Source organism: Mesoplodon densirostris, chromosome 10 (assembly GCF_025265405.1).
Source record: "Mesoplodon densirostris isolate mMesDen1 chromosome 10, mMesDen1 primary haplotype, whole genome shotgun sequence".
Lineage (NCBI taxonomy): Eukaryota > Metazoa > Chordata > Mammalia > Artiodactyla > Ziphiidae > Mesoplodon > Mesoplodon densirostris.
The window spans coordinates 40,699,062-40,724,774 of record NC_082670.1 but is presented as its reverse complement, the minus strand read 5'-3'; the positions used below and the strand labels follow the sequence as shown (position 1 = coordinate 40,724,774).

Below are 25,713 nucleotides of genomic sequence, written 5' to 3'. Positions count from 1 at the left end.
ATCTTGAAAAGAATTTGATTTAACTTCCTTAATACCTGCAGAGCCCATCTGCTCCCTGCCTTATTCTGTCCCTCCCAAGTTCTCACGCCTCACAGCTCCGGGATGTATTTAGATTTCTGTTTTGGCAAATTCATCCTGACAGAATAGAGGGTACAGTGGAAGGCTAGACAGAGGCCAAAACCTTATGGGGCTCCCCACGCCTTTCAGGATAGCGTTCTAACGCCTTTCTTACAGGGGCAGAGGGCACACAGCTGCCACCAGGGCCCACCTTTCTTCCAGCCTCCCGCGGGGAGGGGGTGGGAGGTGCGCACCGAGGCCCTGCCCACGAGAGGGCACGCTTGCGTGCTCGATGCCGAAGCGGCCATCTTTGACCCGGGCGCCGGCTCACCCCCCCACCCCGGCGTTCTCAGAGGGGTCGCGCGGTTCCCGCCCGTAGGGCGTGTAGGCTACTTCCACTACCTCACTCTTTGGCAGACCTGTGCTCAAGACCAACGGCCCCAGCCCCCACCCTTCCGGCCTCCATGTAAAACCTCGAGCCAGTATCCTGGTGGCAAGTGCCAGCTCCCCAACCTTTCTACCTGGTAACTCTGGACAGGTACCTCAGTTTCCTTATCTGTAAAGTGGGAGTTTAGGGCCTCCCCTATTCCCGGTCACCAGCTATAATACCTACTGATTGGGCATGTATGATAAATTCTCAGCATAAAGCCCGGCACAGAGTGTGTACCATAAATGTCGTCTCCGAGCTTTTCCTGCAGGAAATTGCAAGGGGCCTTGTATCCACCACCCTTTCAGCCACCACTGCTGCAGGGGCCCCCTCCCTATGACTGCAGTCAGTACGTGGGCTCTTTGAAGACCAAGTCGGAGGGCCCAGGAGATTGGCAAGATGCCTTCGGGGGAGTGAAAGAGAAGCCTGAATCTTTTAGGACTTGCATGTGACCACTTTGGAAGGGTGTCAGAAAACAGACCAGGGTGCCCAGGACTGGAAAGACTTTGTAGATTTTGGAACATTTAAACGCCCCCGTGCTTGTTATTTTTATCACCCCTGGCTGTGTCCCCATAGGGACTCCCATGCAGCACAAAACTCCTAGAATGAAAAGCCCTGTGTGTGTGCTAGCTGTGGGGGACATCGGGAAGAGGGAGCCGGAACACTGTGTCCCAGGTGGAGCCAAACGTGGGTGGTGGCCCTCGAAACGGAGAGGGATTCAGGCCAGGCCTGTGGGGGTCCCCAGGCAGGTGCAGCTGCCCCACCAGCTCTGCAGCCAGAGCCTAGCAGTTTGGAGACCCCTGACTCTCTGTGGGGATGGGAAACTTGCCTGGAACCCAAAGAAATGAGGGTAGTTCCTGGAGAAGGGGCTGGAGAAGAGTGGGGAGGGGCCAAGGGCTTCTAGGAGGCTGGAGAAACACACCCAGCCCTCCACAGGATTCAGGAGGCCCGAGATGAGACCTGTCAGTAAAAACCAGGTGAAAGCCAGGCATGCCCAGGTTCCCCGTCCAGCCTGACGGAGAGAAGGGTAGCAGAGGAGACAAAAATGATCAAGTGGGAGTGGAGGGATTGCAGTTTATTTTCAGACACACTCAGAGGGTGGGAGGTGGCCAGCTGGCTCCATCTGCACCCCCTCCCTGCATTTGGCTTCAAGAACTCCTCTCCCCTGACCTCCAAACCCCTAGGCGGTACAAGATAGACGAGGCACTCCTACCCCACCCATCAGGAGAGGCTTGGGCAGGTGTGGAGTGAGGAGTGTAGAGACCGGGGATAGAGTTCAAATATTCACAGTTCCCCTATCCGTAACCCCAGACTACACTGTGCCCAGGCCACGAGGGCGGCTCTCAACCCTGGGATTCCTAGTGGTGTTAATAGCCCTTCTCTCACTCAGAAACTTCAAGTTGAGCTCCCTACCCCCTTTCCCTGACCATAACAAAACTGCAGTCCTAAACCCTGTAGTCTGGGTGAGGAGGGGGCCTCAGCACTGCACTCACCCAAGCCCCCTGCCTGCCTTCCCTGGAGTGATGGGGGTGGGGCGAGCTTCACTTTTAGTGAGCAGGGGTGGGGGGTGGGCGTGGGAGCAAGTGGTAATAGGTGAGGGGAAGGGAGAGAATGAGGGCCTCAGGAGGCAGGCTTGGAAGGTGCTGATGGTCTGCACCCCTACTCCACCCCCACTGCACCCCCCAGAATCCCTGAGAGTCCAGCTGCAAAGGCAATATGGGGCAGTGGGATCGGGGCAGAGAGGAGAGCTGAGCCATACCTCGTCCCCACCCCCCACTGGTCCTGTTCCTGGGGGACGTGATGTTTAGGAAGGGCCAGGACTGAGCTCCAGGCCCAGCATTTAAGCTCTGACCTTCCAGAACAGCTGAATCCTGGGAAAGGGTAGGGCTATTAACCCCCACACCCCAGGCGTCCTGGTTTTGGGTAGAGTGGTGGGAATCGGAGGGGGGGAGTGTCCCCCCAAGGATATTATAAAAAGCTAAAACCGTTAACAACTCCTTGGGGAGAAGCGGCTCCTAGCCTCTTGCTTCCCCAACTTATCATCTCCCCAACACCCAGCAGACAGGGCCGAGGGGGTCCCAGAGAGCTAAGGGAGGGGGCCACAGCCCCTCTCTGAGAGGGGGCCCTTTAGCACCATGCAATGTTGGGGCACCTGTGCAGTCTGATGGACCCCTGGGCAGGGGCCCTCCAAACCTGGAGTGCCCACTTGCTAAAGCTTCTGTGCTCTTAAGGAGGGGACCCCTGCAGGGGAGGAGGTGAAGGGAGAAGACTGGGCCAAAGTCCACGCAGGGGTCTCAGGACCCCAAAGGACCCCTCCAGGAGTCATGACTTGAAAAATCTTCGTACCACAAACTGGCCCAACAAAACTGCAGACAGAATTATCAGCACATTCCAGATGGGGCCGTTTCCCAAGTCCAGGGCTGCCACCTGCCAGGAGAGACAGAGTGGTCATAGGGGGGCTGGCGGCATATTCAGCTCCTGGGGACTGGGGTGGGGCTGGGAGAGGGGCGGCCCTAGCAGCAGGGAGGAGGTGGTCAATGCTTGAGCACTCACCCAGCCACCCCTCTGTGCGATCCACCGGGCAATGCAGTGATTCAACATGAAGTCGGCCACGAAGCGGGTCACCTGGCCCAGGAAGCCAGTCAGGCCGCGCTGGTAGACGTGGAGGGCCAGGCGGTAGCCAAAGCCCAGCAGAGCCACCACTCGGCCCCAGTTGATGCCGCTCTCAAACAGGCTGCGGGGCGAGGAGATACAGTCAGTGGAGACCTCTAGAGGGCCCTTCATCTGTTTGCCTCTCCCACCCCCTTGGAGACCCCTACCCCTCTCCCAGCTGGAAAGCAAAATGGCTTAGCTGTGAATGGAGGTGGTAGAGGCTGCCCCAGCCTGGCCTCGATTTGGTAAGAGACCGTGTCTCTGCGAAAGGAGAAAGCTCAGAGGGCAGATGAATGGGATGCTGCTGCTGGGGCTGTGGCCCCAGGGCTGGGGGAGCAAAGGGACACAGAGAGCGTGGAGGGCAGAGCGAGCAGACGGAGGCAGCGGGGAGATTACCTGTGGGCATTGCTGCTGGCCTGGCAGCCCGAGGGACAGCAGAGAGAAAAGGACAGAAGAGGAGGTTAGGACAGTCCAGTCCTGGAATCACAGCTGAGTGGGCGGTGGCCTCTCAGGACACGGGCAGGATGTTTCAGCTCCAAGCACTAATTCTGAATCTATCGGCTGCCTTCATCCTCAGCCTTGAACCTACCCTGAGACTGACCTCTTTAACCCAGATGGTGACAACAGCTAACACCTTTTTTTTTTTTTTTTTTTTTTTTTTTTTGCGGTACGCGTGTCTCTCACTGTTGTGGCCTCTCCCGTTGCGGAGCACAGGCTCCGGACGCGCAGGCTCAGTGGCCATGGCTCATGGGCCCAGCCGCTCCGCAGCATGTGGGATCTTCCTGGACCGGGGCACGAACCCGTGTCCCCTGCATCAGCAGGCGGACTCTCAACCACTGCGCCACCAGGGAAGCCCCAGCTAACACCTTTAAGTGCAGACACTGTTCTAAGCACACTTCCCCTATTTTACGGACCAGGAAACTGAAGGCTAGGAAGTTTCACAAAGCTGGTAAATGGCAAAGCTGAGATTTGCCCAGGCTGCTGGTTTCTTTAACTACTGCCTGTCTGACACCAGATTATAGCATCTGGAAGCCATTTCCAGGACCTGATGGGCTGAAGCCAGGGCCAGCAACCATCTTTGATGTGAAATGTGGTTCCAAATCAGAAGGACAGCCATGTCCCAGCTGGGCTGGGGAGCTCTGGGGACACCCCCACCGTGAGCCCCTCTATAGCCCTGATCTAACAGGTCAAGTCCTCGGGGCCAGAGTTCACAAGGGCTGTGCGCTTATGCAGAGATGAAGATTCTGGGCCCAGAAAGAGAAAGACAGGGGCCCAAGGCCCTGCGTGAGTTAACAGCAGACACGGGGACGGCAAACACGTCTTCTGGCGCCGACAGAGAAGTGTGTCTCCCATCCCATGGGCAGGGCCCGGCATGGTGGTGACAGCACAGCGGAGAGGCAGTGGCCAGAGCTACCTTGAGGCGATCTTGGTGAAATACTCATAGGCGTTCTCTGCTGTTGGCTGCAGGTGCTGCAACATGGCCTGGAACTCGGAGTCATAGCGCCGGTTGATGTCATCCCCGATGATGGCCAGCTGGCGACCCACCTGCCCCATGGTGCTCGAGGAACGGTAGGCAGCAGGTGAGCTGGGGCCTGGGCTTATGGCGAAGGGCTCCTGCCCAAGATGCCCCGGCCTTGGGCCCCCCTCCTTGGCGGTCCCGACCGTGTTCTCAGACACGAGGGCTGCGCCCAGAGACAAGGGGCAGGCATGTGCTGAAAGGGTGCCAGGTCCCGGATGGGGGTGGGAGCCCGCATGAAAAAGGAGCAGCAGTGGGAAAACACCCCCCCCCGGGCCTGTCTAGCTCCCAGGACCTGCATGGTGACCCCACGTGAGCCTCCATATCCCTGAACATGTCCCCGTGGGCCCAGGGGGCTGCTGCTCACCTGCTAGGCTCTAGGGGCAAGGTGACCATTTCTGGGTCAGTGGGCGCGGCCGCCCCCTCGGCCTCCTGCTCCTGCTGATGGCGGTAAAAGACGTAGCTGCGGAAAACCTCCTCCGTGTCCCGGGCTACCTGCTCCTCTGAAGATCAAAGCCAGGAGTCAGGGAGGAAGTGCTCTGGGGATGGTTCACTTGTGGAGTAGGTGACCCCCAGTTTACGGATGGGGAAACTGAGGTGCAGTGTTTACGTAACTTGCTCAAGGGCGTACAGCTGGAGAGACCGGTGCAGCCAGGATAGAATCCCAGGCATTTGGGTCCCCGACTTTATTTTAGTTTGTCCAAGGCACCGAGCCCGTGTGGCTTAGGGAACGTGGGAGACAGAATTTGAAATTGTAGCCCAGAAAAGTCACATCGGGAAATAGTGACAGATCTGGGACTGAACCCAGACCTGGGAACAGCCTGTGCTGGGCCGCGAGCTGCAGGCGTCCCTGACGTTCCCCTTGGAAGAGGGAAGAGGGACGAGGGACAGCCATTTTACTTCCTCCCCAAAGTCGTTAACAATCCCTCTCCCTGTTGAGCGGACCTGACTCGGTGATAGGTGGATTTACTTCCTTATTTCTCCCACGGCAGGGATAGGACAGCCACGCCCCACTCTTCTTTCCTCTTCCTCGCAGATGGCAGGGTGCCCACCTCATGCTCACTGCCCCGCCTCCCCCAGCCTCTGCACCCCCCACCCCCGCCAAGACTCCCCCCACTGCTGCCCCCGTGCCTGCATTGGGTAGGGAGATGCTTTTCTCCTTTACCCAAGGTGAGGAAACTGAGGCGGGAGAGCCTGCCTTTAAATCTCGCCCAGCTTGTCCACATCTGCTCTCTCCATCCTCACAGATGGCCCTGGGGGTTATGGGAGGGGTGAGGGGGCAGAAAGACAGTTACCCGAAGTGGAGGAGGGGTCAGGTTCTTCGCACCCCTGCCTGGGAGGACCTGGGCCTTGTCCGGATGCCATTTCTCAGGTCCTGGCAGGAAGGGCAGTGTTAGCCTGTGGGGGTGGGTAGGAAAGCAGAGATGGGGACCAGAGGTTCCAACAGCACACGGAGGGAGGGGACCCCCACTCCTGAAAGACCGCACCGTCCTAAGAACTTACTGAGTATTTCGCTGGCAGTTCTTCAAGGAGACTGGGGGTGAGAAAGGCCGGGCAGCCAAGATTCCCACCCAGGGGTCAGCCACGGCCTGGGGAGGGGTGGCCGCAGCAGTGCCCGAGTGGATCTCTAGTTGCACTGGGAGGCGAGTTTCAGAAGCTGGGGTTCCTTCCGCTGCTCCTGGGGCCTCCTGCACCCTACCCAGCACACGCTTACTGCAAACTTGCCACCTTCCAGCCAATGACCCACAAAGCCCGTCCCCGAAGGTCCCACTTCCCCTTGGCTAGTCAGAACACACCTGTTTTCCAACTCAGGCCCGTTAGCCGCAAGCACTTCCTGAGTGCCTATGGTATACTTCTACCATGTATGTGCAAGTACTCCCCAGAGAGTGTGGGACATGGAAAGAACACATTAACCTGGCAGGGTAAGCAATGTCATACCCATTTTACAGGTGGGAAAAGGGAGGCACAAAGAAGTTAGTGCCCAAGGCCACAGAGCTAGTCAAGGAGTCAGGTTGGTTATTTGAATTTACACAGTCTTCCACTCAGCACTCATTTCAGATTTATTTTTCAGTTTGTGGACCTTAGAGGGTGTCCTTTCCGGGGAAACTTCCCTTGTTTGCATCCCGCCTGTGATCTTCACATTTCTGCCTAGCAGGTGGTTGAGGAAATCACGTGTACCCCTTGCTCTCCTGTCTCCAGCCCCTATTTTCCACCTTTGCCCAGTCCTGGCCACAACCCCAGTATGCTCTGTAAACCTCCACAGAGGGAGTATTTCCTGGACATAAGCTATTTCACTTTCAATTTGCACCCCCTTCACTTCCCCCCACCCCAAAGCTGCCTCCATCACCCAGGAGGGAAGCCCCCCTCCTCCTCTCCCTAGGGAGGGCCCAGCCCTGCTCTGGGCCAAACACAGCTGCCCTCTCCTCCCTGGGAGGGCCTGTGTACCCTTCCCCCACCTTCCCTCTCAGGCCTGGGGCCATTTTCGAAAGTGCCTGAGGAGAAGGGTGGGGAAAGTCCGGACCACCTGTGCTCTCCACCCCTTCACTGTCTCAAGGCAGGGACAGGGAGAAGACCAACTCTCCCCTCCTCCACCTCTGGGTGCCCGGACTCCTTAAGACAGACCTTTGCCTGGCACACCCCCATCCCAGAAGCTTCTTCCTGAACAAGGTACCTTCCTCTCTCTCTTGGTCTCCGAAACCCAGTGCCCCCAGGACAGCAGGGCTGGAGGATGCTGATTGCATCTCGACTGCCTCTACCGCTACCCCTGGGGCTCAATGCTGGGGAGAAAGTGGAGCCTCAGAACCGGCCCCAGGGCCAGAGGCCTATGCCGACCCGGGTCTACCTCTGCCCCCATCCAAGTGGCCTGACTTCCTGGTAGGGAGAGTCCACTGTGCCCCACCTGCGGGGTTTGCTGGGCCCAGGATGTTTCCCGGGGTGGGGGGAGATGCAGACCTAGCCCTGCTGCAGACCTAGTCTTAGGGCTCCTGGGACAGCAGGAAGTGCTGTGAAAGTTCTCCCCCTGCCCTTGACCTTGGCTCTGACCTCCACTCCCATCCCCCAGACTGCTAAAGAACCTGGTTCTTTAGCACCCGATTCTCTGGCACCAGGGCCGGGCCAAGAGGGAAAGCTGTCTGAGGAGCAGCCAGAGGGAGCCCCGGTCGGATCAGGCCCCGAGAAGGAGTTGGTGGAGCTGCCCAGACAAGCCTCGAGGCCTCCCCCTCCCCACCGGGTTCCCTGCGGGCTCCCTGTCTCACCCTGGGCCTGGGGCTGCCGGGAGTGGGGAGCATGGGCAGGACCCTCCCAGCTTACCTGCCCGGACCCTGGCCCAGGCCCGAGACGGCTCAGCAGGGCAGAGGCTGAAGATCCTGAGGGGCCAGTGGCTGCTCCCAGGGTCAGGTACCCAGGCCTGGCTCCCAGGAAGGGGCGTCAGTGAATTCCTGGTGTCTGGATGCAGCCTCTGCTGGTCCCAGCACGGCCCTAGGGACCCGCGAGGCTGCACCGATCATAGAGGTGCCGGCCGTTCCCGGCTCCAATCAGCTCCCTCTAGAGGAAGTTGCTCTGTGGCCGCCGGATGCAGATGCCCCAGCCTACAGGGCTCCCGGGCGGAGAGAGCGACTCCCACCCAGGCAGAGTGGCTCCCCCTCCCCTACTGCTTTTCCCACCCTTGATTCCCAGTCCTCATCCTTGATATTTCCCCTGCTTCCATCAATGTCAATAAAAAAGCCAGGATGGCGAGGTTTCTTAAGCGCCACTGTGTACCAGGCACTTTAAAACCTCTTTGGAACAACCCTTGGAAGTAAGTGCAGTGGACCACACCCATCCTAGAGCTGAACAAACTGAGGCTCAGCTGGTTTAAGGAACCTTGCCCAAGGTCACTGAGCTGGGTTTATAATCAGGTCTGTAGGTGCCGTGAGGAATAATAATACTAAATTGAGGTTCAATGCGCAATTAAGACCTGTGTACCAAGCACCTCCAGAGAGACAAATCCTGAATGTGATAGGCAGGTAAACAGATGAAAACACAGTGGGTCTGTGCTACCACCTGGGCATGTGCCAGCTGGATACTGAGAGGAGAGAGAAGAGGGAGGACGGAGGCTCTCTGGCCTCAGGGAATGAATGGTTCTCAAGGACAGAAGCGACCACAGCCAGGGAAGCACAGGCCTGGAGAGAGCTGTGTGCCTCCACCCCATTCTCAGAGTTGGGGTTCCTCCAGCCACCTCTGCCTGCCCCCCACCCTGGTGTTTCCTGGAGCCTCGCCAACCCCCTCCCCCTTCAGACTGGCTCCCCAGACCTCCTTCCCCTGCCTCATCAACCCCTTGCACTCTGCCCCCAACTAAGCCCCGCTACCTTCTCCCCACCACCCCTCCCCCACCTTTGCCTTCTAGAACTCCTGGAAGTGTCCAACTGGAGGTTTTAATTTGAAAACTCCTCCTGTTCTTTTTTTTTTTTTTTTTTTTTTTTTGCGGTATGCTGGCCTCTCACTGTTGTGGCCTCTCCCATTGCGGAGCACAGGCTCCGGATGCGCAGGCTCAGCGGCCATGGCTCACGGGCCCAGCCGCTCCGCGGCATATGGGATCCTCCCAGACCGGGGCACGAACCCGTATCCCCTGCATCGGCAGGCGGACTCTCAACCACTTGCGCCACCAGGGAGGCCCTCCTCCTGTTCTTAAGCAGTTGGTCCTGAGGTGGCCGCTGTGGCCCCTCACTCTGAGTCAGGGTCCTTGTCAGGATGGAGGCCCCAGCTTCAAGCCCTTGGTCCCGAATTTTGGGCCACTCCTCCATGTTCTGCTTTTTCCGTAGCCTGGTGGGGAGCAAGGGCAGCCCAAATAGCTCAGACAAGCCCCTGCTGGGGGGCCAGTCTTGTCCCTTTCGAGAGCAGAGCGCCACCACTTTGATGACTGATCGCCAGGGAGGAGCAGGGCGGGAGTCCAGGCCTCCTGCCACGCTGCCCTACACCCTCTCTGTGGCCCTGCCACAGCCCGATCCCTCGGGGCTGGGGCTGGGGGACACAGGGGCCCAGACCCCCACCCCCGTGGAGGTCCTGAGGGTTCTGGCTCGGGGTGTAGAGGTGAAGCCAGTCCTGCCCAGAGGAAGCCAGGAGGTGCTGGGCAACCTGTCTGAGTTGGAGGAGAGGGAAGAGGAGGAGATGGAGGCAGCAGGGGATACAGGGACCTCAGACAGGTGAGGGGCTGGGCCCTGGATGGTGGGAAGGAGCCTGGGATGGAGGAAGTGGGGGAAGGCCTGGATGTAAGAAGGGGGAAGGATGTGGGCCTGAGATGGGAGGACCCAAATTGGGGAGGGGCCGGGAACGGACTTCTTGGGTGGACAGAGGACTGGGTGGGCATGGCTGGACAGACGTGTCAGGGGTGGAGAGGAGCCTGGAGATGTGGGGAGGGGGGTGAGGCAGAGATGGGGGTCCTCCCGCAAGTGAGTGGTTGTGGATGGAGGCACCAAAAGGAAAGGGGGATGTTCTGGGGTAAGCCGGGGCTCCTGTTACTTCGCAGATCCTTCCTGGGCCCCAATCCCCCCACCTTCCCTCCCCACTCTCTCCCTCCTGGCCCACACCTCTCCCTCCTGGTTCCCACTCCCATTTGGACCTGGCACCCACCCCTGGTGAGGAACGGGGCCCACTTTTCTCTCTGCTCCCCACACCCCTCCTCACCTTACTTTTTGGGAGGGATCATCCCCTCTGTGATGAAGACCACAGAAGGCTGAGCAGGGAGTAGTTGGGAGCAGGAGGATAGAGGAAGCTGAGCAGGGCCTCTGGGAGAGCCTTGGGGGGTTTAGGGGGCCTTCACCACATCTCTGGGCCCCACCTGCCACCCCCATCTGATTATGCTTTGGGATCAGGGACGACTTTGCCCAAGCCTTGGCGGTGGAGCAAGGATGCTTGCAGAGGGCCATGGGGCCACTGGATATCAGCCCCGAGACCTTCATCAGGGAGGAGAAGAAGGAGTGTCTGCCTGATGGTGAGTGTGGTGGCCACAGGTGTGGGGGACATGCCAGGGCTGTAGGGCCGGGAAGGACACAGGGCAGTTTGAGGGGACGCTAGATGCGGGCTGCCTGAGTTTGAATCCCAGCTCCACTAGGCCAAGCTGTGTGACGGTGGCAAGTCACTCAACCTTTCTGTGTCTCAGTTTCCTCATCTGCAAAATGGGAATATAATAGTACCTATCCCAGAGGGCAGTAGCAAGGATTGAATGAGATTTTCTCTGTGAAGTGCCTAGAACTGTGCCCAGCATGTAGCAGGTGTTTGCTAAAGAAAACAAGGAAACCTGGCCCTCAGCTCAGCCTCCTGATGGCCCTGTCCTCCTGGGCCTGGGCTGCCTCTCGTTGCTGTGAGCTATCAGTGGCCACTACCGCTCCACAGGAGACCTCAGGCTGGCCTCCTCTCAGGTGGGGGCAACTCCCTGGAACTGTCTCCTCAGCTTGTACAAGCAGCTCCAGAAATCGGCCACGGCCAAGGTCTGTGGGGCCAGCTGGAAGTGCAGGGTGAGGCCTGGGTGGGGCCCAGGGGGGCAGCCACCTGCCTGAACCTCTTGAGAGCCGTTGTTCCCTCCTGCTTTCTGTTCTGGGTCTCCGTGGGCGTGGGGGCTGCAGGCTCGGCCCCACCCTCCTCACCTGCTCAGTCATGGGCACACCCTCAGTTCCCTCTCAAGGAAGGCCTGCCCTGTGAGGAGAAAGGCGGGGAAGAGGAAACAGAGGAGGAGGACAGCTCACTCAAGCTCTGTGTCCAAGGCATTGTCACCCTCCAGTCGCCGCTGCATAAGACTTTTAGGTCGACAGATACATTAGGTAAGTGTGGTGCCCCCACCTCCCCACCCAGCCAGTCCCGCCACAGAAGGAGCCCCACTTTGGCCAGTGGCTCATGGATGCGATACCAGTTCTGACCACCAGGTGGAACCAGAGGACCTAAGATGACTGCCCGGGCTGGGGGAGCTGTGTGTGGCTGGTCCCGAGGCTGAGCTGGGTCTAGCAAGGGTCCCCTTCCCTCAGGGCCCGGGAGGGAGCAGAGGGTGGAGGGGTCGGGGGCGGGTTGTGACTGGGACTGCAGCTCCTTGAGCACCACCCTTTCCCAGCCCGGAATTCTAACTCCTTCAGTGGCCACCTCCATCCCTGGTTTTCCCATCGTGCGTGCACTGCTGTGACAGTACCCCAGAAGACACCCCCTCCCACTGCAGCCCCCTTGCCGCCTTGACATGGTGAGCAGATGGCTTAGTGCTAATAACATACTCCAATAAAATCACTGTTGACATTTTCATAGCCATTACTGTGGGCCAAACCCTCCTCTAAGCACTTTTCATGAAATACTGCATTATAACTCTGAGGTAGGTCCTGTTATAGTCTCCACTTCACTGTGAGGAAACTGAAGCACAGAGAGGTTAAGCAACTTGTCCAAGATCACACAGCTAGTAAGTGGCAGAGCTGGGACTTGATCCCAGGCGGTTTGGGTTGTTCCAGATCTGTGCTCTGGAATTGGTGGCTGGAGGGGCAGGGTGGGGTAGGGCAGATGTCTGCCCCTTGCATGCTGTCCCCAGGAGGTAAGTAAAGAGACTCAAACTCAAGCTGGCAGGAGGGAGCCCATGGAAAGCGAGTGTCCTGGGGAGGGCAGGGCAGTGGGGAGGTGGTGTCTGGATGGAGAAGGGGCCCAGCTGGGGGTGACCAGGGGCTGCACAGGGCTGGGTGAGGTTTGGAGAGCCAGAGCCACCTCCTCTCCCTTTGATCCCCAGCAGGTTGTCCACCCTTCTCCTGCCTGTCCCATGCCCATCTCTCTGGCTCTCAGGTTTCATGGAGTCGGAGTTAAAGAAGCTTCTGGTAGTGCAACGGGAGTCCCGCCTCTGGAAGATGGGTGGCCACGAGGGCCGGAAGCTGCTGACCCAGCCAGAGATCACCCTGGAGGAGGCAGGCATAGTGGATGGCCAGGTATGCCTGCCCATCCCGCCCCCACCCTCTGCCTGAGAGCCCTGGGGAGAGTGGGGCTGGAGGCCTCCCCTCTCCGCAGCTGCTGGCCCAGGCTCTAGCCCCCATGCTGGGCAGGAAATGCTTAACTCCTTCTTGGTGGTGGTATCTCTGAGAGGAGGATCCCGACCCCCTGCACACACACTCCTCCATCAGTCTCTCTCACTTGACCTGAGTCCATTTTTAAGGCTTCACTGCCATTCACTTGCTGTATGGCCTTGGGCAAGTCCCTTCCCCTCTCTGGGCCTCAGTTTCCTCATCTCTACATTGAGGGGACTTGTCTAGGTGGCTTTAAGGCTTTCCTGCACATCTGTCATTCGCATAATGTTGCTCTTTTTCTGTCTTCTCTCCCATTCACACCCACACCAACTCCCACAAACACACATAGGTGCGGGGGAGTTACCTACCTGGTCACACCAAGGACCACCTACAGCCCACCCTACTTGACATTGTCCTTAAAGGTTAGGCCTGTCCCAGCTTCTCTGAGTGCACATTGATGGATATGTTGATGAAAAATATGTCAATGTCCTTTTTGGGTTAATTTCCACTCATTCATCAGCTCATCCTTTCATTCAGTGGACATCTGCCCCTGACGGTGTGTGTAGTTTACAAAAGGAAGGAGCAAAGTCTTTAGTCGAAGTCTCTGACCTGGCATGACTTGCTCTGTGACTTTGAATGTGGGCCTTGGTTTCTTTACCTGAAAAGGGGACCATTGGAAGATCAAATGAGCTGACGAGTGTGTAGCCCTCAACTTCAAAGGGCACTCCAGTGTCAGGGATTATGACTCACCCCTTGGGGGTCTTTAATACCAGAAATACTTGCCTACCGGGTACTGAGGGGCAGCCTTCTCATTGTCTTGAGCCTGCGGGCTATGTGTCAGGGCGCCCCTCTGTGCTCTGGGGAACCTCACCCTAAACCACACAGGTGGTCACTCTGGCAGGGCCCCTGCTTTTGTCTTTTCCTGCTAAAGGGAGCTCTCCTCCCCTCTCCCCTCCCCTCCAGGACCACCCCCTGAGCCGGCCTGCCCCAGCCCCAGGGGTCACAGTCCTAGGGTAGCCTGAGCAGCACTGGGGGCCCCTAGGGAGTTTCTGGAGGAGAGGACCAGCTGCCTCCGGCATATCTTCCTGCTGTGGGTGTGACAAGGGTCCTGTCCTCATCACCACCCCCCACTCTCTCCTTATCTGCCCTCAGAGACACCAAGCTGAGGGGGAAGGAAGCTGCCCCCCAGCCTTTGGGGAATGCTGGGGACCTGGGGGAGGGGCGCTGAGGCACCGGAAGCACCACCCTAGGCTGGAGGGAAGGGTGCAGAGCCCCCTTGGTGTGGCGTCTAGGATAGAGGTGAAGGAGGGGAGGGCTTGGCTGGGGTGCCTGGCTCCAGGGGCTTCCCAGGAATCCCCCAAGCTGGAGGGAGAAGGGTGCCTCCATTCTATGGGAGGGAGATGACTCAGGGCTAGTGGGCCTGGCCTGCTGTGGGCACCTGGGGGAGAGTCTGGAAAGGTGGCCTTGGGGTGCTTGTCTCTGAGGGCAGGTGGGACGGTTCTGGGGGTACAGAGCAGGAAGAGGAGAGCCCAAAGATGCAAAGGCATCTTCCTTCACCCACTTCCGCCCCCCAGCACCTGCTCCTTGAGGAGATGGATGCGATGGGAAACTGGCCTCCAGAGTGAAGCTGGTGCTGGCCTGAGTCTGCCCTGCCCCGGGTCCCTGCAGCCCGTGTAGAGATGTATCCGCCTCCTCTTAGGGCACCTCAAGGAGCCCCTGGGGCCAAGGGGTCTTTAATAAATGGTGTCCATGTGTCTGCAGGGTGGGCCTGCCCGGCACACTGTCCCCACTCTTCAGACTCAGGCCTGTGATGTTATTAATAAAACTCAATTTGACTTTGGCCTCCTTGCCTGTCTGTCTGCCGACCTGGCCCCTCATCCTCCACCCAGGAACGAGCTCAGGGTTCTCAGTCTAGTTCTAGTCCACGCCTGCAGGCTGCCAGGCCACCCCAGCTGCAGAGCCCTGGATTCCATCTGAGCTGGAGGACGGGAGGTTTAATGCACCTGACCCAGGGGTGGGGAAGAACCTGGGGCCCAGAGTGAGCACCGGGGGAGCCCCTGCTGCCACAGACCTGCCCCTCATAGTCCGAGCAGCCCTGGTTTCCCTCCCTCCTAAGTTCCCAGGCCTGGCTTGCAGCCTCCTAGAAGGATCCGGGAATTCTCCAGCAGGAAGTTCCTGCCCAGCCATCACGGGGACAAAGCCAGGAAAGCAGCCTTGGGACCATGGGGACCTGCCTCAGGGGCTGGGCTAGGGGGCAGGTGAGGGGGCCCTGGGGTTGATGGAGAGGTGCTACAGGGGTGGGGGGCAGGGCTCCATCCTGCTGCCCCTGGTCGGGGCCCACTAGGCCATGCTCAGTGCCAAGCACCTTTGCGGGTCCTGGGTGGAGGGAGGTCCAGACATCTAGAAGGCCCAACCCTATCTAATCCCAGAAGCAAGGATGGACTTGAGTTATTGGCTGTGGCAGGGCACACCCTCATACCTGGCTTCATGGGCATCCAATGGGAGGGAGGCCCAGGCCCAGTTTGGACACCAGGAGGTGCTGTTTGCCAGGAGGTCCAGCTGGCTCCCGGTAGGACGCTGGTTCCTTCCCTCCCGTGCTGGTCCTGGCTGAGCCCCCAGCACACGTGTGAGAGAGAGCTCACACTGCCCAACTCTTATCAACGTAACTGCTATTTACAGATGCGTGTCTGGCCTTCTCCATGGGGCCCCCACTGTGTCCAGCCCGAGGCCTGTGCAGAGCTGAAGTTCAATGTCAGAACATGGTGGCCACTCTGAATAATTATCATGATTGATAACAATAGCTGTTTGTTGGATGGATGGGCGTGCTTGAGGTGGGGTTAGGGAAACTGCAGCAACCTGGCCTCCTGCCCCAGCCCCGCCCAGCCCAGTGAAGTAGGGAGCCCCACCTCCTCCCACCTCCCAGCCTGGGCTCAGGGGAGAGCTTGGAAACAAGACTGGCTAGTGATTCACAAGTGGGCTGGGGCTTTATTTTCTCCTGGGCTTCCTGGTCAGGCCCCCCACCTCCTGGAATCCTTGACTCAGGCCCTGAGCTGAGGCCCGTGGAAGGGCGCATCTGGACTGTCCCCCTGAGTCAGCTGGGAGGCAGCCTTGTGATCATATGACTCACCTGGGCCCTAATTACTTCCTCTCAGAGTGTTGGCTGCTGGGAAGGGTGGGGGCTCTGGAGGGCAGCCTGTGGGCTCCCTGGGTGCACGTGGACCCCGGGTGTTCCCTGTGTGGACATAGCACTCCTCATGGACCCCACGGAGGGGGTACCTCTCTGCCTTCCCCCTTCCTGATAGGCCCCCAAACCTGGTGCCAGCCATGCCCAGGCTGGAGGAAGATCCCTGGGCCCAGAGCACTCCAGGACACAGCTCTAACCTCTCCCCCCGTTGTCTTCTGGGTGGGGCCGGCCAGCAGCCCCTGGACACAGGCAGGCACCACAGTGGGTCGGGGTAGACTGGGCCCAGCTGGCACTCAGGCTCCTTGGCTGCTCCTGTGAGCCAAGTGGGCACTCATAGGCCGTGCCACCTCAGCTCCCAGGGACAGGAGCATCTCATCCTTGGGCCCCACGAGAGTGGGCTGCTGGGGAGTGGGGGGGCAGGCACCTGTCTGCTCCTCTCTCTCCCTTTCTGTCAAGTGAGGGTCATGGCACCTCATCATCCACCCCCCCTCCCCCAGGGTTCCTGTGAACCACAGGGAGGAAGGTCTGTGAGGCTGGGAGACGCGGCTGCCGGTGCGGGAACAGGTGTGAGGGCCTCTCCCCGGCCCTGAAGGGTCCTGGGCCGGTTCCTGTGGATGGGCCTGGCCTGACACTCATGAGTGGTGAAGACAGGGGTGACGTGGCCCAGGGACCTGCGGGGGGTGGGGAGGCGCGGCGGGCAGGTGCAGAAGGCCGGGCGCAGGCTCAGCGCACGTGTGGACAGAGGCCAGGTGTTTCTGAAAGGCTTCAAGGGAACACTGCCGATGCATCTGTGGGTCTGACCTGAGGACTGGGTGGCATTTAAAGTTTTCTCCCCTCCAGCGTGTGCAGACAGCCGGGGTGGTGGCGTGCACCGCTGTGCAGGTTGGGCCCTGCACCATGGCACTAGGCTCAAGGGTGACAAGGCTCTGAAACCCCGAGAGGTGCCTCTCTCTCATTTGCTCAAAAGGGCCAGTTGGGGGGGCAGTGGCCCTGGTCAGTCCTGCAGGTTTAAGTCAAGCTGTTATGTTAGAACTTGCCAAGCCTCTGCCCCTCTCCAGGTTTCTCTCCACCCACCCCATGCCTCCGCCCCCCGCATCTTCCTCCATCTCTCTCCGTTGGTAGCTACATATGGGTCTCTGTTTCTTTTCTCTCTTTCTTACTGTATCTCTGGAGGGATAGAGGTGAGAAAAGCAGCCCCCAGATCCATTCTGAGGGTATGTGGGGGACAGTGGTGGCTGAAAGGAAGGCAGTAGGTGGTGGTGGTGGGGGAGCAGGGTGGGTGGTCCCAGGGAAGTGTGGGCAGGGTCAAAGGCGGGCCTGCCTGCCTGGGGAGACACTGGGGTCTCCCTCCCTGTAGGCTCCTGGGCACAGCCTTTGAGGAAGATGCCACCTCGGGCCCTGTTCAGAGGCACTGGTTGTCAGCCTTGCCTATCCCTGGGGTGAGGGAAGGGCAGAACCACCTGTCTTGTTCTCCAAGTGGGAAGGGAGCTGGAGCGCACAGGAGCAGAGGGGACAGACTCAGCTGGGTGGCAGCCGAGGCTCCAGCTTGACAAGCTCACGTGAGTGCTGGCAGGTCCCGGACCTCTCTGAATCTCAGTTTCCACATCCTTGAAATGGGCGAATCACAGGCTTCTCTTGTGGGCTGAATGAAGTGCTGTTTGGCAGGGATCGAATAATTATTAAGCACCTACTGCATTCTGTTCTAGACACTGGGGAAATAGAGCAGTGAACAAGACACACAAAACCTTCACTTTTTGGAGCACTTACGATTGCTAGTAGGATAGACAGCGAACAGATAATGTATCAGGAAGTGACAGGTACTATGAAGAAGCTGGCTAATAGGATACTTTTTCAGAGTGATGGGATGGGAAGGGCCTTTCTGAGGAGGTCAAGTGGAAGCATAGACCACCAGGAAGTGAGAGCAGGAACCATGGGGTTGTCGGGGAAGAACATTAGAGCTGAAGTGCAAATGCCCTGAGGAAGGAGAAGGCCTGGGGTGTTTGAGAAACAGGAAGGAGACCTGTGTAGCTGGAGGATAGAGTGGGAGGAGGAGTAACGGGGTGAGATCAGGAAGGAAGGAGGAGGGACTTTCCTGGTGGCACAGTGGTTAAGAATCTGCCTGCCAATGCAGGGGACACGGGTTTGAGCCCTGGTCGGGGAACGTCCCACATGCCACGGAGCAACTAAGCCCATGCACCACGACTACTGAAGCCCACGCGCCCAGAGCCCGTGCTCTGCGAAAAGAGAAGCCACCGCAACGAGAAGCCTGCACACCGCAACGAAGAGTAGCCCCTGCTCTCCGCAACTAGAGAAAGCCCACAGCAACAAAGACCCAACGCAGCCAAAAATAAATAAACAATAAATAAATTTATAAATAATCCGCCTGCCAGTGCAACACGAGTTCGATCCAAGGTCAGGGAACTAGATCCTGTATGCCACAACGAAGATCTCGCGTGTCGCAACTAAGACCTGGCACAAAAATAAATTAAAAAAAAAAAAAAGACCTTCGCTCCCTGCCATCCATCCCTCTGTAAACTTGCACTCTAGTGCCTTTGCTGGGGCCCCAAATCACAGCCACAGCTTCCCAAGCCCTCAAAGCTGCTGTCCCCCCAGGTCTTCCCTGCTATCCCCGTACCCCTGCCTATCCTATACAGCTCAGCTCTGGCACCTCCTCTTCTCCTGGAGTCCTCACAGCTCCCTGGCTATGGGACTAATGGGATCTATGTGTTTTCCTGCTCTCTAGCCTGGACAGACACATTATGAAGGCAGGCCCTGGGTGGGGGGTTTGTCCCCATGTCTGCAGTGTCCAACGTGCTGGCTAGCACAGAGCAGGCTTAGCACAACGTGCCAGACTGAACAAGCAAGGGAGGGGAGGTGGGAGGAGGGGGCTCAGGGACAGAGCTGGAGTGGTAGGGGCTAGATTACACAGGGCCATGTCTGGCACCCTCAGTGGCTTGGCATTTATCCTCAGGGCAGTGGGAGCCATAGAAGGCTATAGAGCTGGGGGAAGTAGCATGATACAGTGGAGGGGGGAGTGGAGGGAACAGGGAGCCAATTAGGAGGTTGTCACAATTGTTGTAGTGAGAGAGATGAGTGAGCCTGAGCTGGGACAGTGGCAGATGGGGTGAACAGGAGGACACTTGGGCAGTGCTTTTCAACCGGGGCAATTATGTCTGCCAGGAGACATTTGGCAATGTCTGGAGACATTTTTGGTTTGTCACAACTTGGGGTAGGGTCCTACTAGCATCTCATGGGTAGAGACCTCCCTATGTTTCCTCATCTTTTTTTTTTTTTTTTTGCAGTACGCGGGCCTCTCACTGTTGTGGCCTCTCCCATTGCAGAGCACAGGCTCCGGATGTGCAGGCTCAGCGGCCATGGCTCATGGGCCCAGATGCTCCGCGGCATGTGGGATCCTCCCGGACCGGGGCACGAACCCGTGTCCCCTGCATCGGCAGGCGGACTCACAACCACTGCGCCACCAGCCCCCTCATCTTTAGTAAAGGTTATTAGGAGGATTAAATGGGTTAATACATGGTCAGTGTTTAGAAAAGTGACTGATACGTATTAAGCACTAGGTAACATGAGCTACTGTTATTTTAAAACATAAATCCTTAAAACCCAAATAGTTAAAAAAAAAAACTGTTAAAAAAAATAAAAATAAAAATCCTCTATTTAAAGCTCTGCACTGAATCCTCATCTCCCAAGTAAGAGCCAAGTCCTTCCAAGGGCTGACAAGGCCCCTCACCACCCGGTCCTTTTCTGTCTCTCACCCCATCTCCTGCTGCCCTGCTTCTTTCTCTGGGTGCTCTGGCCACGCTGGCCTCTTTGCCGTTCCTTGCACACACTCAGCCTGCTCCTGCCTCAGGGCCTTGGCACTTGCTGTTCCCTCTGTGTTGTTTCTCTGCCCCTAGGAATTTACATGACTCCCTTCCTCACGTCCTTGAGGTCTTTCCTTAGCTGTCAGCTGTCACCTTCTCGGGGGATATTTCTTAACCACCCTATGTAAAAAAAAAAAAAAAAAATCTATCTCTTCCAACTGGCTCTCTCCCTGTGCCCCTCTCCTGCTTTATTTTTATTTTTATTTTTTTAAAATTTTTTTTGCAGTACGCGGGCCTCTCACTGTTGCGGCCTCTCCCGTTGCGGAGCACAGGCTCCGGACGCGCAGGCTCTGGACGCACAGGCCCAGCGGCCACGGCTCACGGGCCCAGCCGCTCCGCGGCACGTGGGATCCTCCCAGACCGGGGCACGAACCCGTGTCCCCTGCATCGGCAGGCGGACTCTCAACCACTGCGCCACCAGGGAAGCCCCTCCTGCTTTATTTTTTTTAAGAGCACTTTCATCATCTAACACATCATGTATTTAGTTTGTTTATGTGCTTATGGTCTCTCAACTGGAACATGAGCCTCACGAGGGCAGGCACTGTTGCCTGTTTTGTTTGTTGCTGTGTCCCCAGGGTCTAAGACCTTACAAGTACCTTCCAAATACCCTTAAACATTACTTAAATGAATGAACAGAGTGAATGAAAAGCCCCACCAGGACTCGGAGAGGTGGGAAGGGAATGGAGAGAATGTAGAATTGTGGAGGGGAAGGGAGGGCCCAAGTGGACCTCTGGAAGGGCCAAGGTCGTGTCACAGTCTGGGGCACGGAGCCTTGTTCGTCTGTCCTCCCCAGGCCTTCCACCCCCATCTACTCGCTGGGATCCTCCTGCAGGCAGTGCTGGGCTCTACCTGCCACGCCCTGAACACACCACCACCACACAGTCCGGGCAGATGACCAGGCCTGAACGAAGTGTCCTTTCCCCTCTGATAAGCTGCCTCCTTCCAGGGGCACTCAGGGAAGGCCATATCCTGCTGCTTAGGAAGTGCCTGAGGGCCTGGGTGGACCTCTGGAGTGGGCATGGGGCCGCTGCAGCAGCCACCCTGCCCAGAGGCCCAGCAGAGAAGCAAGGGCAGCGGCCGGGCAGACCCCTGCCCACCACCAACCCCAAGCTCGCACCCGTTCCTCATTCTCATTCATTCAACGAATCTCTCTTGCGAGCCTGTTGGGAGCACAGCTGTGAACAAGTGTTCCTGGTGTGGATGGATGAGGAATGGCAGAGACTGGGTGACAGACTGCCACACATGGGGCGCTGGCCTGCCTTGGGCACCTTGCCCTGGGGACAGTGGGGACGGGGGGTGCTGAAGGGACATTTTACTTCTTGGCTCGGGGAGGAGCTGGAGGTGACGGGTTTACCCTACTTCCCTGATCCCCTCAAGTCCCCCTCCCCACATCTCTGCAGGTGTTTCCATGGTTGATGGTGCCAAAAGGAAGCTGTCAGTGGTTTCTGATGATTGACTGTCACCAGCTTCTTGAGAGCCCTGAACCTGAGACCCCAGAACCAGACTCCCAGCCCCACCCAGCCCCTCCCAGCCCAGGGCCTCCTTCTTGCTCAGCCCCTCCCTCCTGAAGCCCTTTCTTCCCCGTGGTCCTGCCTCAACTTTCCCATCCCTGCACAAACTGGGTCCTCGGGGTGGGGGGAGTTTGGTGATGGAGCACAGTATCTTCTAGGGGGTAGGGTAACCCTCCCACATCCAGCTGCATGCGTGAGTCCTTGCACATACACGCACACACTCAAATACCCCTCGGGCACATGTACCCCTGAGCCCCCCACACCTCTCTAGGTTGCTGACCCACCCTGAGCTTCAGGGCCTGAGGGCTCCCTGGCCTTCACTGTCTCAGGTGGCAGGATGGGGCTGAGGCAGGTGCTGAGGGCCAGGCTCTACATTCTTGGGGTCCAAGTCTTCAAATCTGTAAGATGGGTGCTGGCTTGAGGTCTCTTGGTGTCCCCCAGGGCCTGTAACCTGTGAGATCCCATGTAGTACAGGGAGAGAGACCCGTTCTGAGATGTCACCTGTGCTAGTTTTTTTTTTTCCTTAGTAACCTTTTAAATTAATTAATTTATTTATTTTAATATATTTATTTATTTATCTTTGGCTGCGTTGGGTCTTCATTGCTGCGCGCGGGCTTTCTCTAGCTGCGGCGAGCGGGGGCCACTCTTCATTGCGGTGTGTGGGCTTCTCATTGCGGTGGCTTCTCTTGTTGCAGAGCATGGGCTCTAGGGCGCGCAGGCTTCAGTAGTTGTGGCACACGGGCTCAGTAGTTGAGGCTTGCAGGCTCTAGAGCGCAGGCTCAGAAGTTGTGGCACACGGGCTTAGTTGCTCTCCGGCATGTGGGATCTTCCTGGACCAGGGCTCGAACCGGTGTCCCCCACCTTGGCAGGCGGATTTTTAACCATTGCGCCACCAGGGAAGTCCACCTGTGCTAGTTTTTTTTTTTTTTTTTTTTTTTTTTTTTTTTTTTTTTTTTTTGCAGTACGCGGGCCTCTCACCGCCGTGGCCTCTCCCGCTGCGGAGCACAGGCTCCGGACGCGCAGGCTCAGCGGCCATGGCTCACGGGCCCAGCCGCTCCGCGGCATATGGGATCCTCCCAGACCAGGGCATGAACCCGTATCCCCTGCATCGGCAGGCAGACTCTCAACCACTGCGCCACCAGGGAGGCCCCACCTGTGCTAGTTTTAAAACATGGGCCCAACATCCTTTGGTTCTCTTCCCAGGGAGAGGGGATCTGTGTCATTCTCCCCTTGGATCTTGGAGGGCTATGACTGCCTCCATCGTAAAGTACCGTGGGAGTGATGCTATATGACTGCAGAGGCTACGTTAGAAAAGGCCACACAGGACACTTGCTCTGGGATAAACCAGCCCCCATGTAAGAAGTCGGAGGCCACATGGAGTCAGTCTCATCCACAGCCCCAGCTGAGCTCCACCCCCCAACCCGCCGCCATGACAGCACCACCTGCCGGCCGCGCAGAGAGCAGCCATCGTGCACGTACAGCTCAGTTGCATCTTCAGATGACTCCAGCCCCAGCCAGCGTCTGACCCCCACAGCAATCACACGACAGACCCCCAGCAGCAACCACCTAGCCAGGCCCTTCTGAATTCCTGACCCACGAAACTGTGAGCAAAATGAAATGGCTGTTGTTTCACACGACTAGGTTTTGGAAATTTTGTTAGGTAGCAGTAGTAATCAGAACATTGTCCCCAAACCTTTCCCAATTCTTCTCTTAGTTCTCTTCCCACCTTGTCTCTCAGGCTGAACTCCTCCTGGTCTGGGCTCAAAGCCCTCAGAGATGGCGGCCTGGGCTCTGAGAATGCAAAGTGGGAGCTGAGGCAGGCTCCCCACCCTCTCCCGAGGAAGCGCTTGACTTACCCTGACAGCAGTGACCAGCCAAGCATCTGACAGATGAGCCTCTGGGTGGCACCTCCACCCTGGTCGGTCCCTCCTGTTTAGCCAGGACCAGGGTGTCCCTGGTGCCTATCTTTGTGCCCATGCTGGCCCTCAACCAGGCTCTGCTCTCAGCCCCTGGAACCCCTGTCTCTAAGGCCTGGACTCCTGCCCCAATCTGTTAGCTGAACAAAGCCGGAGCTGGATGAGCACACGGGAGCCCGTCACCAGGGCTCAGAGCTGCAGAAAGCTGGGGCCTGGGACATGGCTGGGGTTTGAGGTTGACAGGGTGAGAAGGGTACATCAGAGATGGACCTGGCTCCCCGAGCTCCCCAGAGGGACTGGGCGCCACATTGGGAACTGGTAGACAATACCTCCGTGACTGACGTCTGTCCCTTACCTGCCTCACTTCTCCACTCCTCTAACTGGAGTTCACTTTGGTCACCTCCATTCAGGTATGTGTCCCCGTATCTCAGGGTCTGCATCCTGGGGAACCCAAACCAAGACAGAGATGTTGAGATGAGTCCTCAGTGAACTTACAGTCGGGCCTGAGAGGTGAAATCAGCAGAGTTAGGATGGTGAGGTGCCAATAAGAAAGTGTACATAATAAAATTAGCAGTGAAAACCTGCCTCTGTTAAGCGCCCCCTCTGTGCCAGGGACTGGTTATAGGGCACAGTGTGTGTTATCTCGTTGAACGCTCACCACCATCCTCTGTGGTTGGTGCTTCATTAGACCCATTTGACATATAAGGAAACAGGTTTAGGGAAGTCGTTTGTTCACGGTCAAGAACTAGGAAGTGGCAGGTTGGCCTGGAGAGCCTGAGCTCCGATTAGCCTTGGTCCTTGTGCGTGGGCAGCCCCGCAGAGGGCAGAGGTCCTTGGCACAAAGGGGGGCATTTAAGCTGAGCCTTGAAGGACGAACAGACATTGGGGAGATGGAGAGTCCTGGAAAAGGCCTTGGGCCTCGGTTTCCTTTTCTGTCAAGTGGACATAATGACCATAATGACCGTAGCCCTCTTCGGGCTATTTGAAGATTACATGAGCTGATAGAGACATAAAGGGACCATAGTAAGTGTTCAGTAAGTGCTAATTCCCACTGCCTCTGAATGGGACCAGTGTGCACTGTGGGTGTGGTCCTGGTTGCAGGTCTGAACAGGTTCTGGAGGCAACTTTCCAGCTCCCACTCCCAGCACTTGGGCCTCAAGGGGAGGAAGCTGGAAGAGCCAAAGGAAGTTAATTTGTCTGGAACCCCTGAATTTGGATTCTCACTCAGGCAGCCTAGCATATTCTTCTTTTAAAGAACCCCGCCTCCTCTGGCACCCAATCCCCGAATCTCCCATCCCCGACAACCTGGAGGTCCTCCCTGCTGTCGAACCACTTTCCCTCCTGCTGTGCATTTTGTCTGTCGGGACAAAGGGGGAGCTAATGAATCGTGGTAGTTGGCGCTGGAATCTGCTGGAATCAGGGCAGGTGCAGCCTGTGCGTGGACGACAGGCTGTGGTGCCGAGGCAAGGAGGCCCACCTGGCCTAGGATGGAGGGAGCCGGGCCAGGCCCCACTGGAAGGTGGAGTCAGGAAAGAACTAGGCGGCAGCCGGAGGTGGAGGCTGGAGGCACAGGCCTTGGCGGGGTCCCTGTGCCAGCTGCGAGGGTCCCCCCGGCCACCACCAAGGAGGAATTTGGGGCAGGGTCTGCGAGGGCAAAGGAACAGTCCGCTGCCAGGCATAATTCCTGAGTGAACAAATTCCCCTCCCAGGTTCCCTGTCTGTGACCCTTCTGCAGGGTGAAGATTAAGACACAGGCTCTGGGGTCAGGCAGGCCTGAGTTTGAGTCCCACCTCCTGTCACTTACTGGCTGTGTGACTTTGTGCAAGTCCCTTCACCTCCCTGCGCTTTCTTTATCTGCAAAATGGAGACACCTTAGTAGCCGTACAACCTTCCCCGACCTGTTAGGTAACAGCATTTCCCTTCCTCATCCATTAGCTGTTTGATTGTCTAGACCCTCAGCCCTGTGAGCCTCCGTTTCCTCCTCAGTAATGAAATGGGGACAGGGCTGAGGGCAGGCTAGGTGCACTAATGCAGCCAGAGCGCCGCCTAGGGGTGGGAACCAGGTGTTGGCAGTGAGTGGTTGCTACTGTTTCCCTTTGTGGTTCCTGTTCCAGGCGCCTAGCCTTGGGGGGTCTTCCTCTCTGCTCCCCCAGCCAACCCTGGGAAAGTACTGAGGCCGGCTGATGAGCTGGGGGCCACTCCTGGGAGTGGCTACGCTTAGAAAGAGGGCCTAGAACAGCAGCAGTACCAGCCAGAGGAGGGAGTTGCTGAGGTTGGTTCAGCTGGGCCCAACCCCTGTTGGTCAAGGGTCTGCTGGGGCCAGGGGAGCCCTTGCCCTCCTGCCCTGTAAAGGGCCCCGCACACAGCACAGATTCCATCAATGTTTTTCAGGTGGCCGGATGCAGCCCTCCTCACCAGAACGCTGCCCTGAAGGTCCGAGGCCGGGTTTGTTCACAGTCAACCAGGAGAGCCCCTTCCAGAGAGAAGCCTGCCCAGCTTCGAGGGCCCAGACTCAGTGGGTTTCTGCAGCATCCGGGCCTCAGGAAGGCAGTACCTTGCTCAACACCAGGGCTGC

General features: G+C 57.8%; 2 protein-coding genes across 2 annotated transcripts; one reads left to right on the top strand and one right to left on the bottom strand.

Moving 5' to 3' along the window:
* Positions 1 to 1,533: 1,533 nt before the first annotated feature.
* BAK1 (BCL2 antagonist/killer 1) lies at positions 1,534 to 8,222 on the bottom strand. The gene is made up of 6 exons (XM_060110709.1): positions 7,962 to 8,222; positions 5,948 to 6,050; positions 5,020 to 5,155; positions 4,551 to 4,694; positions 3,038 to 3,218; positions 1,534 to 2,911 (listed from the first exon to the last, which is right to left on the bottom strand). The coding sequence occupies exons 2-6, from the start codon at positions 6,015 to 6,017 to the stop codon at positions 2,807 to 2,809; spliced, it is 636 nt and encodes a 211-aa protein (XP_059966692.1). The 5' UTR covers positions 6,018 to 6,050; positions 7,962 to 8,222; the 3' UTR covers positions 1,534 to 2,806.
* A 1,158-nt stretch (positions 8,223 to 9,380) lies between these two features.
* LOC132497501 (gametogenetin-binding protein 1-like) lies at positions 9,381 to 14,429 on the top strand. The gene is made up of 6 exons (XM_060110708.1): positions 9,381 to 9,832; positions 10,502 to 10,620; positions 11,022 to 11,116; positions 11,299 to 11,446; positions 12,435 to 12,574; positions 14,224 to 14,429. The coding sequence occupies exons 1-6, from the start codon at positions 9,381 to 9,383 to the stop codon at positions 14,272 to 14,274; spliced, it is 1,005 nt and encodes a 334-aa protein (XP_059966691.1). The 3' UTR covers positions 14,275 to 14,429.
* The last annotated feature ends 11,284 nt before the right edge of the window (positions 14,430 to 25,713 follow it).

Bases quoted from the DNA above. Each gene is read 5' to 3' on its own strand.
- BAK1 (XM_060110709.1), bottom strand. From the start codon at position 6,017: ATGGCATCCGGACAAGGCCCAGGTCCTCCCAGGCAGGGGTGCGAAGAA. The intron at 4,695-5,019 runs GTGAGCAGCAGC...CCGTTCCTCGAG, and splicing joins TTGCCCCTAGAGCCTAGCAG to CACCATGGGGCAGGTGGGTC. The intron at 2,912-3,037 runs GTGAGTGCTCAA...CTCTCCTGGCAG, and splicing joins TCGCACAGAGGGGTGGCTGG to GTGGCAGCCCTGGACTTGGG.
- LOC132497501 (XM_060110708.1), top strand. From the start codon at position 9,381: ATGGAGGCCCCAGCTTCAAGCCCTTGGTCCCGAATTTTGGGCCACTCC. The intron at 11,117-11,298 runs GTCTGTGGGGCC...GCACACCCTCAG, and splicing joins AGAAATCGGCCACGGCCAAG to TTCCCTCTCAAGGAAGGCCT. The intron at 12,575-14,223 runs GTATGCCTGCCC...TCCGCCCCCCAG, and splicing joins CAGGCATAGTGGATGGCCAG to CACCTGCTCCTTGAGGAGAT.